The following is a 13331-nucleotide window of genomic DNA, read 5'->3' as shown; positions in this document are numbered from 1 at the left end:
GTACTACTACTACTATTTCTACTACTCCTTTGCTCACTTCAAAATTGTGGTTTCATTCTCTTCTGTTATATATTTGTTCAGGTTATGCTGCTGGTAGTTGTTTGAAAATTGTGTTTCTATATACAAATGATAGCTATAAAAATAAGACTTGGTTTAGAATAACTAAGCCTTCCTTTAAGCAGGGAAATGAAATGTACACTCAGTACCATCTTGATACTAAAACTGTTCAAAAAATGCTTTAGGGACAGTTTGCCTGATAAGTTAGCCACGAATTTTCAACCACGATAAACTAGAGCTGTTTAGATTTATATAAGAGGGGTTCAGGAATTCAGGCAGCTATGATTTAGGCTCAAGTAACTATTAATAGTAAAAACCTCAAAGGTTGATCAATTAATTTTATTCCTTCGGTTACTCTTATTCTCCAAAGTACTGATTTTACTTTGTTTAGCTGTTAGCAAGTTCCAGAAGTGTTTCTGTATTACAAACTGGCCTCATTTTAAATTCAGCTTTGGCAGTTTCGAGTGGGTCCTGATGCTTCCTGGAGTCCTGGGACGCATACTGGATTTCTCTCTTTTCCCTTTCCTCCTTGTTTTAGATGACTATTTTATGCCTGCCTTCACTTCTGAAATTTCCCAAAGGCGTTTCCTACCATCCTCATGCTCAGCTGATGAATCTTTGTTCCTGCTTTGTAGAGATAATGAGAGCAATTGGAAGCTCCCATCGCTGTTCCTGGGGAATCATTTGCCTGGACTTCCAGCAAAGGCCATCTCCTCCCCTCGTGCTCGAGGTCCCACCCCCTAGTAGTTGGCTTGGGCTGCCGTAACAGAACACCACAGACTAGGTGGCTTAAAACGTGAAAATTCATTCTCTCACAGCTCTAGAAGCTAGAAGCCCAAGATCAAGGTGGTGTCAGGATTGCTTTCTGGTGAGGCCTCTCGCTGCATTCTTACTGTTTCTTTACAAGGCATTTCCTGTGTGTGTGTACAGAGAGACAGGCAGAGAGAGATAGGTGTCTCTTCCTCTTCTTATAATGACACCCATCCTCCTGGAGTAGGGCCCCACCCTTACGACCTCATTTTACCTTAATTGCCTCGCCAAAGGCCCTATCTCCAAATACAGTCAAATTGGGGTTTAGGGTTGCAACATAACATAGGAATTTGGGGAGGACACAGTTCACTCCATGACACATCCCTCCCCTTAACTCAAGGACATGTCTCTAGGAAAGCTCTGGCGTCATCTGGTTTTTCCCCCCTCTCTACTGCTAGATCTTTCCTATCGGCCTATGAACATGCTGTTAATTTCCTCAGCTTACCAAAAAAACAAAACAAATCATCTCTCAATTTACCCATTTCTCGGGTAGCTTCCATCTCATTTCTCACCTTCCTTTATAATAAAATTCTGAACAAATTCCAGTGCCTCTCCTCTCTGAACTTCCTTTAATCTAGCTGTCATGTCTCCCACTACAACAAAATTTCTTTTATCCTTATCACCAGTGATCTCCATGTTGCCAAAATGATGTGATCAATTCTCAGGCCTCACTTTCTATGGCCTCCCCATAGCATTTGACACAGCTGAGTAGTCCTTGAAACACTTTTCTTCACTTGGCTCAGGATGACATATTATCCTGATTTCTTTCTTTTCTTTCTTTCTTTTTTTTTTTTTTTTTGAGACAGAGTCTTGTCAGGCAGTCTGGAGTACAATGGCATGATCTCAGCTCACTGCAGCCTCCACTTCCCAGGTTCAAGTGATCCTCCTCCCTCAGCTTCCCAAGTCACTTGAATTGCAGACACCCGCTACCAGCTAATTTTTTTGTATTTTTAGTAGAGACAGGGTTTCACCATGTTGGTCAGGCTGGTGTCGAACTCCTGACCTCAGGTGATCCACCTGCCTTGGCCTCCCAAAGTGCTGGGATTACAGGCATGAGCCACCAGCCTATCCTGATTTCTTGACTCTCTGGCTATTGCTTCTGTTTCCTCCTCATGTCCCAGCCTCCTAACATTTGCAGGCCCAGGGCTGAGTATACTTAGACCTCTGCTTTGTTGTGTGTATACCTGGGATCTCATCCAGTATATACACTGGAAATCTTGGGATCTTATCCAGTAGCATGGTTTCACACACCCTGTATAAACTGATGACTTCTGAATTTAAAGTTTTAACCTAGACCTTAAACCATAAACTAGAGACTTGAATACCCAAATACTTCAATACTGCACATTTAATAGGCATCTCCAAGTTTAATAAGTACAAACTGATCTCTTGATCTTCTCTACAAAAACCTATTTCACCTATAGTTTTTCCCATGTTAGGTAATGACAACTTCATTCATCTAATTGCTTAGGACAAAAATCTTGAAGTCATCCTTGACTCATCTCTTTCCATTATACAGTATATCCAGTTGGCTCTACTTTCTAATTTTTCTCTGAATCTGACCCCTTCTCACCACCTCCTCTATTGCCATCCTAGATTATTTGCAGTACCCTCCTAACTGTCTTATTTGCTTCCTTCCTGCCCCAAACAAAAGCTGGAGTGGCCCTATTAATACCTATGTCAAATCATGTATTTCTCCTACACTGAAACCCTGAAATGGTTTGGGTGTGTGTCCCCGCCCAAATCTCAGGTCAAATTGTAATCCCCAGTGTTGGACTGTGAGGCCTGGTAGGAAGTGGTTGGATCATGGGGGCGGATTTCCCCCTTGGTGCTGTTCTTATAACAGTGAGTGGGTTGTCATGGGATCTGGATGTTTGGAAGTGTGTAGTATCTCCCCACCTCTCTTTCTCCCACTCTGGGCATGTGAAGATATGAACGTTTCCCCTTAACCTTCCACCACGATTGCAAGTTACCTGAGGCCTCCCCAGCCATGCTTCCTGTATAGCCTGCAGAACCATGAGACAATTAAACCTCTTGTCTTTATAAATTACCCAGACTCAGGTATTTCTCTTTTTATTATTTGTATTTGTATTTTTTTTTCTTTTTCAACTTTTATTTTAAGTTCTGGGGTACATGTGCAGGATGTGCAGGTTTGTTACATAGTAAACATGTGCCATGGTGGTTTGCTGCACAGGTCAACCCATCACCTAGGTATTAAGACCAGCATGCATTGGTTATTCTTCCTGATGCTCTCCCTCCCTGCAACCCTTACAGGCTCCAGTGGGTCCCGCCCCAATGTGTCCATGTGTTCTCACCGTTCAGCTCCCACTTACAAGTGAGAACGTGCGGTGTTTGGTTTATAGCAGTGCGGGAATGGACTAACACAAACCCCTTCAGTGACTCTGTTTCACTGATCTTAAAAGCCAAATTCCTTACAATGACATTCAACGCCGTGCAGGACCTGGTTCTCTCACAGCCTTGTGTTGTCTGAGGGAGCCAATGTTCCACTGGTTGCACTGATCCAACCACACTGGCCTTTACTCTGATTTTTTTTTTTTTTTTTTTTGGCGAGAGAGGCTTGCTGTGTTGCCCAGGCTGCAGTGCAGTGGTGTGATCTTGGCTCACTGCAACCTCTACCTCCTGGTTCAAGTGATTCTCTTGCTTCACCCTCCTGAGTAGCTGGGATTACAGGTGTGCACTACCACACCTGGCTAATTGTTGCATTTTTGGTAGAGACAGGGTTTCACCATTTTGGCCAGGCTGATCTCGAACTCCTGGCCTAAAGTGATCTGCCTGCCGCAGCCTCCCAAAGTGCTGGGTTACAGGTGTGAGCCACTGCTCGCAGCCTCCATACTGTGTCTTGAACATGCTGTGCATGCCTCTGCCTCAAGGCCTTTGCGCTGATTCTTCCTTCTGCCTGGAATGCTCTTTCCCTAGAGATTACCCTCATCCCCTACACGTTTTTGTTCATACGTCAACCTCTCAGGGAGGCCATCTGTTACTTCAGTATTTTTAAAATTATAAAGTAGCCCCTAACTTTTATCACTTCCTCTCTCTCTTTCCTGATTGATATTTCTCCATAGCACATGCACCATATAACTTTTCAAAGTTACTTTGTTTACTCTCTAGATGTTTCATAAACATAGAGAGGGATTCTTGGCTGTTTTGTTCATTGCTATTGTCCAGCTGCCTAGAGTGGATGAATGAATTGGATATTTAGTTATAAAGGAGCTTCATTGGGTTTGTGAGATTTGGGGACTGGCCATAAGCTCTTGAAGAGTAGTTGCCACCAAGACACAGGCTTTCCTGCACGAATTATTATCCGTGACTCCAGCATTTTTAGGGAAAAGTAACCTCATCTTTATGACACTAGAATTAATTTTTAGATTTTCTAGTGGGTGAATATTTTTAAAGCACTTAGAACAGTGCCTGGGACATGGTATAAGCTCTTAAGTGTTTATGTTAAAAGCAACAAATACTTTATTAAGCATTTTGTGACCAAAAAAATAGCGACAGAATGTGAGCCAAGACAAATAAACCTCAAGAGGTTCAGAGTAGCCCTAATTCTGATGGAGAGCGGCTTTAATCGTCACAGAGCTGGAGTCAAGTCTGATGGCTTACTAGTCACGTGCCTCTATTCTGGAAGAAGCAAAACTACCCTGTGTACTCGATGGGACACAAAGAGATTCATGGAATGAACTCGAAAGAATTGCTTTTAAACTTAAGTCCATAAAAAAATGGTTATGAAAGGAAAACTTCAGAGATACGGACTGAGGCGATAGGAGAGGAAAAGGGCTTGTATGACATCCACTCATTCATTAGACGAACAATTATGCCCCAAACACTATGTTAGGGGCTAGGAGCTGCCTTCTAGGATCTCATAATCTAGTAGGAGAGAGACAGATTAACCAACAGTGACCAATTCAGCCTTAGTACCGCCATAGAGGTGAGCCTAGAGTGGGCCGTGAGCGTTGGATTGCTTCCTCATCCTATTTGTGATATGAAAATAAATCAGTTGCTTCCAACTAAAGGTAGTTGGAACAGAGCTCACCTGTTTTTATCTCTGCTCCCTGTGGAAGTCCCATCAAAATGAAAGTGATGAAATTGAAAAAGGCGTGAACCAGTAGTTTTTAACCTCGGCTGAACTTTTGAAATAGCAGCAGAGATTTTTAAAAATCTTAGTGCCCAGCCTGTAGCCCAGACAAATTGAATCAGAACCTCTACAGATGAGACTCAGGTATTAAGATTTTTATGCTATAATTTTTTTCAAAGAAAATAAGAGACAACCTTACACATAAGAAATCAATAGCATTGAGAACTTGAAAAAGGCTGGGCCTGAAATTAACTTAGCAGAACTAAGAATCCTAAAAACTGAACAATTTCTGGGGGAAGGGAGGCTTGAAGGATACCAATTAGAAGCAGCAAGATCTTTCCCGTGGTAGAACTTTGGGAAGGTTCGGGAATTGGAGAGACTGGGTATGGGGTGAAGTGAAGACCTGGAGGATTGGTTGAAAGTCTGTATTTGGAGCAGAAGGCCCAGATTTTATCCCAAGACTGCCCCCATCCCTCCCCCTGGTTTGCTCTCTGGAGATATGGAATGAGAAAGGGCCTCAGGTATAGTTGAGGGGAAATGTGAGGCTGGCCTTGCACTAGAGTCACTCTCCTGAACACCTCGATGTCCTTCTGAAAATACTGGCCGTCAGATTTGTGCTGCCTGGCAGGAAACTGGAGGATGCAGCTCTGGGCAAACTGATCCAAGAGGGAAATCCAGTCAGATGCTGGCATGGGAGAGTGCAGGCCCCTTTGTAGCACACCCTGTGGTGATTCCCACCCATCCACAAACCTGTCCACATGCAAGATTCTTCTGTACAGCTTTGGAGGCCTCATTTTGAATAAGAAAGGACATCAGAGATCACCAGATATTTGAGGAAAGTATCTGAAGTGAAAGACAAAGACCAAAACAGACAGGTGAAAGTAAATAAACAAAGGGAACTCAGGAAAAAAAAAAAAAAAAAGCACATTCTACTGAGCAGAAAAAAATTAAAATATATGTGTAGATAGATAGATAGTTATAGACATATAGACAGATAGCTGATGGATGGATGGATGGATGGATGGGTGGATGGATGGATGGATGAAAGGAAGGATGGATAGATAGATAGATAGATATCAGGACTATATTGCAAGGCATGATGCAGTGCTCTCACTGGTGGAGCACCTGTGCTCTGCAGCCAAAGTGTGAGTTTCTGTCCTGGCTTCATCACTTCCTAGCTGTGTGATGCTGGGCAAGTTATTACCCTCTCTGTGCCTTAGTTTTCTCATCTGTCAAAAGAGGGATGATGATGATGATGCTGTTCAAATAACAAAAAGGAACTGTTGGAAATTATGAATATGATGGCAGAATATAAAGTTTTTAGGGAAAAGTTGAGGAAATTCTAAGAATAATCAAAAAGACAAAGAAATGGAACATAGAAACAACAAGAAAAAGAGACACTAAACCTAAGAGGTACAAAATCAGAGTTGCAGGGAGAGATACACACAGGGAGAGAGACAGGCGGACAGACAGAGAGACAGGAAATCATGAGAGGAATGACCAACCTTTCCCAGTAGTGAAGGAAGCAAGTTCAGACTGAAAGAGCCTCTTCAGTGCCCGCATGATTGATGGGAAAAAGACCCAGTCTAGGGCACGACACGGTGACATTTTTAAACACTGACGATGAAATAAAGATCCCAAAAGTTTCCAGAGAGCAGAAAACAGATCACATAAAAAGAATTGGAACTTGAGTGGCAGAGGGGATAACCAAGTTCTAAGCAATGTGGACTGATTCTGGAAAGGCCACCCTATTTCCAGGACATAAAACTTGTTTGATTTAGATACATTTGTCACTATAAAAAGTAGCTCTTATGCATTTGGCAGAGTCGGGGCTCAACTCTTTGCTCAGTGATTCTCAAAATCCCATCTCTCCTTTGTCCAGAAGCATCTATTTCTTTTATTTTTTAATTAATGTGAAAAAATATTAAATTTACCTTCCTTTCCTCTTCCTCTACTTCCCTCTCCCTTTCCCTTGCCCCTCTTGTTTCTTCTCCCTTTCCCTTACTTTACCTTCTGAGCCTTCATACTTTTGCTGCGTCTATTTCTGTCTCTCTTTCTCTGTTTCTCTTTCTATCCACAGAAGTCTTATGTTTGTCTAATAATTGGCAGAAGCGATCTTTTTTTTTCTCGCTTTTTAAGCGATGAATAGTTGGCGTCACATCAAAGACAAGCCCTGTGGTTTTCTGGCGGCCCCAGAAGGGCGGTGCAGCTGGCAGGCATCCCAGCTGCCTGGTGATAGGCATGTGGAAGAGATACCAGGCTCACAGGTCACTGTGTATGTGTTCATGTACGTGTGTTTTTCAGGCCAACAGCAGGCTGAAGCAGATCGAGAAGGAATACACTCAGAAGCTTGCCAAATCTTCACAGGTAAGCAACATTAAAAGACAGAAAACCAGGTAAAACCAAAACAAAAATGAAACCTCCACATAAAACCTTTGTACAAGTTAAACTTCATTCTTTTCAGTTTTTTTGTGAAATGGTATATTTTTATGCGTATACAAATAAACAGAATATGGTTTTAATATTTCAGTCATTAAAAATCAAGAAAAATTAGGCATATTTAACCACTTGAAACAACACACACATGTGCACGCGCGCACACACACACACACACACACCCACTCAGATGTTGTAAAACCAGCCTGTACACTTGAACAAGCCCAGGCTGAAACATACTTCACAAGGACAGGAGATACACACCTACATTTGTGATGTAAGCAGTTCGGTACTATCTGTGCTTTTTTTGTAATATTCCATTTTGCTCTACCTAAAGCCTTCTTCAAACAAAATTCAAAATGACAAATAATTCTAGGTTAAGTCTGCAGCTCAACTGTTGACTCCTTTTGGGAAAAAGAGAATTCTAAGTCCCTACATCCATAACTTGCTATTTGTACTTACTATTGTAGTTTTAGTATAAGAAAGGCCAATAATTGAATGCCTGTCTCTACTTGAAATACGATGCTCAGAGTACTTTTTCAGCATAAGTCGTTACAGTGATATCCAATAGTATCATTTAAGGAACTCCAAGTATTCCTTACTTGTGTAAGTGATTCTAGAACAAATAAATACTACTTATCTTTACTTTGCAGGTAGGTAGGTAAGTTAAGCCATTTGGTTTTGTGAGCATATCTAATGATTGGTAAAACAAGCTTGTCTTCATATTTTTTTATATATACAGTGGTATTTGGTAGTAAACTAGAATTTACCATACTACCACATACTGCCACATAATAGTAGTAACAACAACAAAACAATAATAATATCTAATGTTCATGGGGCACTAACCATGTTGACTCATTCAGTCTTTCACAATAACTCTGGAATTAGGAACTATTATTGGTGCCATTTTTCCATTTGCGAAAACTAAGATTCAGAGAGATAAGATCACATACGTTGGCAAGTAACTAAGCCAGGACACAGTCTGGATCTGACTTCAAAGTGGAAGTTCTTAACCTTAACATTACCAGCCTGGTCCAGTCCCTTCCTTTTTTTTTTTTTCCCGAGATGGAGTTTCGCTCTGTCGCCCAGGCTGGAGTGCAGTGGCGCGATCTGGGCTCACTGCAAGCTCCACCTCCCAAGTTCACGCCGTTCTCCTGCCTCAGCCTCCCGAGTAGCTGGGACTACAGGCGCCCGCCACCACGCCTGGCTAATTTTTTGTATTTTTTGTAGAGACAGGGTTTCACCGTGTTAGCCAGGATGGTCTCAATCTCCTGATCTCATAATCCGCCTGCCTCAGCCTCCAAAAGTGCTGGGATTACAGGCATGAGCCACTGCGCCTGGCCCATCCCTTCCATTTTTAATATGACAAAACTTTGGTGATAGTTATACAATTTCATTTTTTTGTTTGTTTTTGAGACAGAAGTTTCGCTCTTGTCGCCCAGGCTGTAGTGTTATCACATGGTCTTGACCCACTGCAACCTCCACCTCCAAGTTGGCTTCAGGCGATTCTCCTGCCTCAGCCTCCTAAGTAGGTGGGATTACAGGCACACACCCCCACACCCAGTTAATTTTTTGTAATTTTAGTAGAGGCAGGGTTTCACCATATTGGTCAGGCTGGTCACAAACTCCTGACCTCAGGTGATCCTCCCTCCTCCCAAAATGCTGGGATTACAGGCATGAGCCACCACACCTGGCCTAAAATTTCAGTTCTATGAATTCACATCCCATTAGAAAAGCAAAAAGTATTTGTCCAAATGAAGAGTCATATGTGTTTGTGTAAGAAATGAGAATTATGTCTTGATTGCCATTGTTCCAACCCTTCCTTGAGGAAAGAACATGGAGAAATATCCTTTTAATCCACCGAAAAAGATTCTTGCAATCAAAAGAAATCTATTTAGGCCAAAAGTTAAAGTTTAAATTAAAACATTAAAAATCCCCAGTTGGCATATCCTAACATCCTGCTTATTTCGCTTTATGTTAAATGAGGGAAACAGACCGAGAGTGAGATATAAGATAGCTAATAAAAATGCCTGAATAATGAGAGTGTAAACAGGAGTATTTATCTAAAGGAATGTATGAAGAAGCCTGATTAGTTGATATTAAAACAAATTAAATATAAGTTAATGCAGAAGAAAGCCTGAGCTCTGGAGTCCAGCACCCCTGGATTTGAATACCAGCCCTACCACTTCCATGACCTTGAGCAAGTTACCTGCCCTCTTTGGAATTCAGTTTCCTCATTTGTCAAATAGAGGAGCAGTACCAACCTCAAAGGATGGTTTTAACTATTAAGTAAAACAATGCCAAAAATGTGTTCAGTATAGTGCCTAGTAAACACTAAAGCACTTAATGAATGTCAATTATTATAGTATCAGCACTAAAATTGCCATAGAGAAAGAGGAAAGGAGGGAGGGAAGAATGAAAAAAAGTTTGGGAGGTGGAACAGATTATTGCTTCAGACACCATGTTTTTGGGTGTTCACAAATTGATAAAATCTCCCTGAAAAGCTTGGAGAGGCATAGGGTTGCTAACTGGAAGGTGGAGAAGGAAAAACCAACTAGTAACAACTATCATACACTATTACCATCATTTCATTAATCAAGGGACAGCGCAACACCAAAAAAATCTTAGAAAGGGTGTAATATAATAAAAGATAGTCCATCCTTTTCATAAAAGTTAGGATGATAACCTTACATTGATAATATTTTGTTTGCCAACTTCTAAATATTTATATCTGTGAACTGGCATTTGAGAAGCATTAGTCTACAGTGCCAGTCAGTTCAGAGAAGCATGTCAGATTATTTAAAAATGAGCATTATAAAACAAGACTGTGGATTGGATCTCTCCATATTTAAGTGATAGTTTGTTGGAATCTCTAACTCATATCTCATTAAGCTGATGAGAACACTAAAACCAAAGTTGCTTAACTCTGTTGGATTTTCAAAAATCCCTCTCTGAAAAAAAGAAAATGAATGTATTAGTAATGAATGTGTTGGTACCTCAGAGAGCATAAGATTAAATTTGGAAAATATTTTAAAGATTTTCCTCCTTTAGAGGAAGCTGCTTACTTTTCACAATTTTATCAAGCCTTTAGGACCTAATAGAGCATGTACATTGAACCCTTGGCACACCTGAGGACTGTGCCCGTTCTGAGATCTGCAGCACTCACCCTCGCCACCACTGCAGTGTTTGCATCATCTCTGGGCATGCCCCCAAATATCATTTCCATCAGAATCACATATTTTTTAATCTTAATAAAAGAATGCAGATGATGCAAACACTGCGGTCGTGATGAATGCTGGAGTTTACTCCTCTTAAAACACTGGAATAATAAGTGATTAGATATTTACCTTGTCTCTTCAATATTAATACAGTTTTCCTCACTCAGCCCAGTCATCTAGTGGCCATTTTTCAAGGAGAGATACTGCCATTTTGCCAGAATGTCCACAGTTAGAAACATGGGCAGGACTGAAGTTTGAATGCTAGTTGAGCTTGCCAGCTGCCAAGGGACGAGTGTCTCCTACCGCTGCCCCACACTGCCTAACACCTGAGGCGTATTAGTAGCTGGGACTATTCCACATGACCCCCGTGCCCATCTCTGTGCCAGCCTCCTGGGGGCCAACCCAGAATGCACGGGGCATCCACTTATTTTATGAGAAGCTTCCGTGTTCACCTAACCTTCCTAAGCATGGCTTCTTAAGTGGCATGTCTTCTCTACTGTATCATGTTTTAAAGAAGAGTTTTGTAAAACTCTCAAACTGTACTACAATCTGAAAAACAATAGAATGAATTGAAGATGAAATCCTAACCCCTATTTAGGATCCTGTTTGTTTTTTTTTTTTAAGACGACTAACATTTTTGCAAAGCATTAATTGCTTAACAATTATTGTTAACTATTATTAACTATTATGACTTTCGTGAGTTCGGGTGCTTACGCCCTCAGCTCAAAATAGCTCTCCCTTTGTTTCTGAAAATACTAATTTTTAATATCCATATGAAAATTATCTAATCCACTTCTTTCGTTGAAACTAATACAGTATAAACATTTAGTTGAGTGGTAGCATTTTGTTTATGGTTTTTAATTATGATTCAATCAAAACTGGAGGGTTTTCATTATGATGTATAGATTAGCTTTCATTTTTCTTAGAACCTTTTTTTAGCATTATTATTCTACAAGAAGGGTAGGTTAACTGAATACAATTTGCCAGGTGATGGTTTTTTATTACTTACCCCGATTATAGTTCTACTACTTAAACTGGGTGCCAGTTATTATATACACTGAGCTTAGGAGAAAGTAGTCCATTTTCTTATACTCTAGGTCTACAACCATTAGAGTTTTGTTCCTTACCTGAAGCATGTTAATCTGATTATTATGATTATTTCTCAGTCTTAAAGTATTAAATCTTGTTTTTTAAATTATCCTTATTTTAGTTACTGTTCCATATCCGTATCACCTGTGAGTCTATTCAACCAAATAATTTATCTATTTATCTAGCCAAGTTGTTTCACCTGAAGTGTTTTAACATTCTCCCCCTTATGTCGCCTTCCTGAGTTTTAAAAATAGCTTTCCAAAAATAATCTCATTATTTCCCCCAAAGGAAACTCTCCTTGTTCCCCCAAAGAATATAAGGTTTTATTTTCCACACAAAAGCAAGCATGTCCTTCTTAGAACATCCCGGACTTCACTTGTAGTCCCTTCCAAAACCTGCATTTTTTTCTTTCTTTCTTTTTTTTTTTTTTTTTTTTTTTTTTTTTTGAGATGGAGTTTCACCCTTTTTGCCCAGGCTGGAGTGAAATGGCGCAATCTTGGCTCACGGCAGCCTCCGCCTCCCAGGTTCAAGTGATTCTCCAGCCTCAGCCTCCCAAGTAGCTGGGATTCCAGCGTGTGCCACCACGCCTGGCTAATTTTTTGTATTTTTAGTAGAGACAGGGTTTCGCCATGTTGGCCAGGCTGGTCTCGAACTCCTGGGCTCAGGTGATCCGCCCACCTCAAAACCTGAATTATTTTGTCCTAAATGTTCTGAAAATGAGAAATATCCCTGTTCCATGGCCTTTGACTGTTTGAAGTATCCCAGTATATTTTTATCTTTATTCTTTGGTCAGTTACAAGCTAGTCTCAATCTCAGTATTCTTTTAAGAAAAAAATACTTTGTACTTTAAAAATATATCGCATGACTGCGGTTGTGGATATATGAATCTATACATGTGTCACACTGCCCAGAACTAAACACACACACACACCCTGTCTCTCTCATTCTCTCTCTTGCCCTTCTTCTCGCTCCAGAATTAAACCCACTTCTACAAAGTTATAGTTTACTCAGCTTAAAACATTGAAATAGTAAGTTGTTTGTTACCATTTGGTCCCATGTTCTCATAAAAGATCAATCTTAAATTTCATAGTAGGCCAAGGAAATCTGACTCGTTTTTATCCCTGGCTCCTCTGGCTCTGTGACTGTGAGTTGACTGTTCTGCGCATCAATTTTTGACATTTACTATGAGAATTTAACCTTTCCTGTTTCACGGAAGTGCTATGAGAATTAATTGAATTGATGCCAGAATGAAAACAATATTTAATCAAAATTCAGAAAATGTATGAAAAACATCTTCATTCTCAGTAAATGAATGTTTCCACTCATAGCAGAAGGCTCAAGTTTGCATGTAATAATATTGACATTGCTATTATATATTTTGTCATTTCACAATTGGCTAAATATTTGATTATTGACAAATTCTAAGTGTCAAACTTTGGTACAGTGAATTTGCTCACTTCTCAAAGCATAAATACTCTATATTTTATTGTCAAGATGCTACTATTGCCGGGCGCGGTGGCTCAAGCCTGTAATCCCAGCACTTTGGGAGGCCGAGACGGGTGGATCACGAGGTCAGGAGATCGAGACCATCCTGGCTAACACGGTGAAACCCCATCTCTACTAAA

The 13331-nt window shown here is 40.6% G+C and overlaps 1 protein-coding gene across 15 annotated transcripts in view; it reads left to right on the top strand.

The window, feature by feature from the left end:
* Window positions 1–13331, top strand: part of LOC105469025 (centrosomal protein 112) — a 535394-nt gene that overhangs the window by 411487 nt on the left and 110576 nt on the right. For 14 of the 15 annotated variants that reach the window (XM_071083480.1, XM_011719542.3, XM_011719543.3 and 11 more), the window contains one exon: window positions 7265–7327. The exons of the other annotated variant lie outside the window; for it this stretch is intronic. In XM_071083480.1, coding sequence (XP_070939581.1) covers window positions 7265–7327 — 63 coding nt within the window. The remainder of the gene's footprint in view (window positions 1–7264; window positions 7328–13331) is intronic. 15 annotated transcript variants of the gene reach the window in all.

Source organism: Macaca nemestrina, chromosome 17 (genome assembly GCF_043159975.1).
Source record: "Macaca nemestrina isolate mMacNem1 chromosome 17, mMacNem.hap1, whole genome shotgun sequence".
Lineage (NCBI taxonomy): Eukaryota > Metazoa > Chordata > Mammalia > Primates > Cercopithecidae > Macaca > Macaca nemestrina.
Note: the sequence above shows the minus strand (reverse complement) of the source record. Positions and strands in the feature narration are given on the sequence as shown.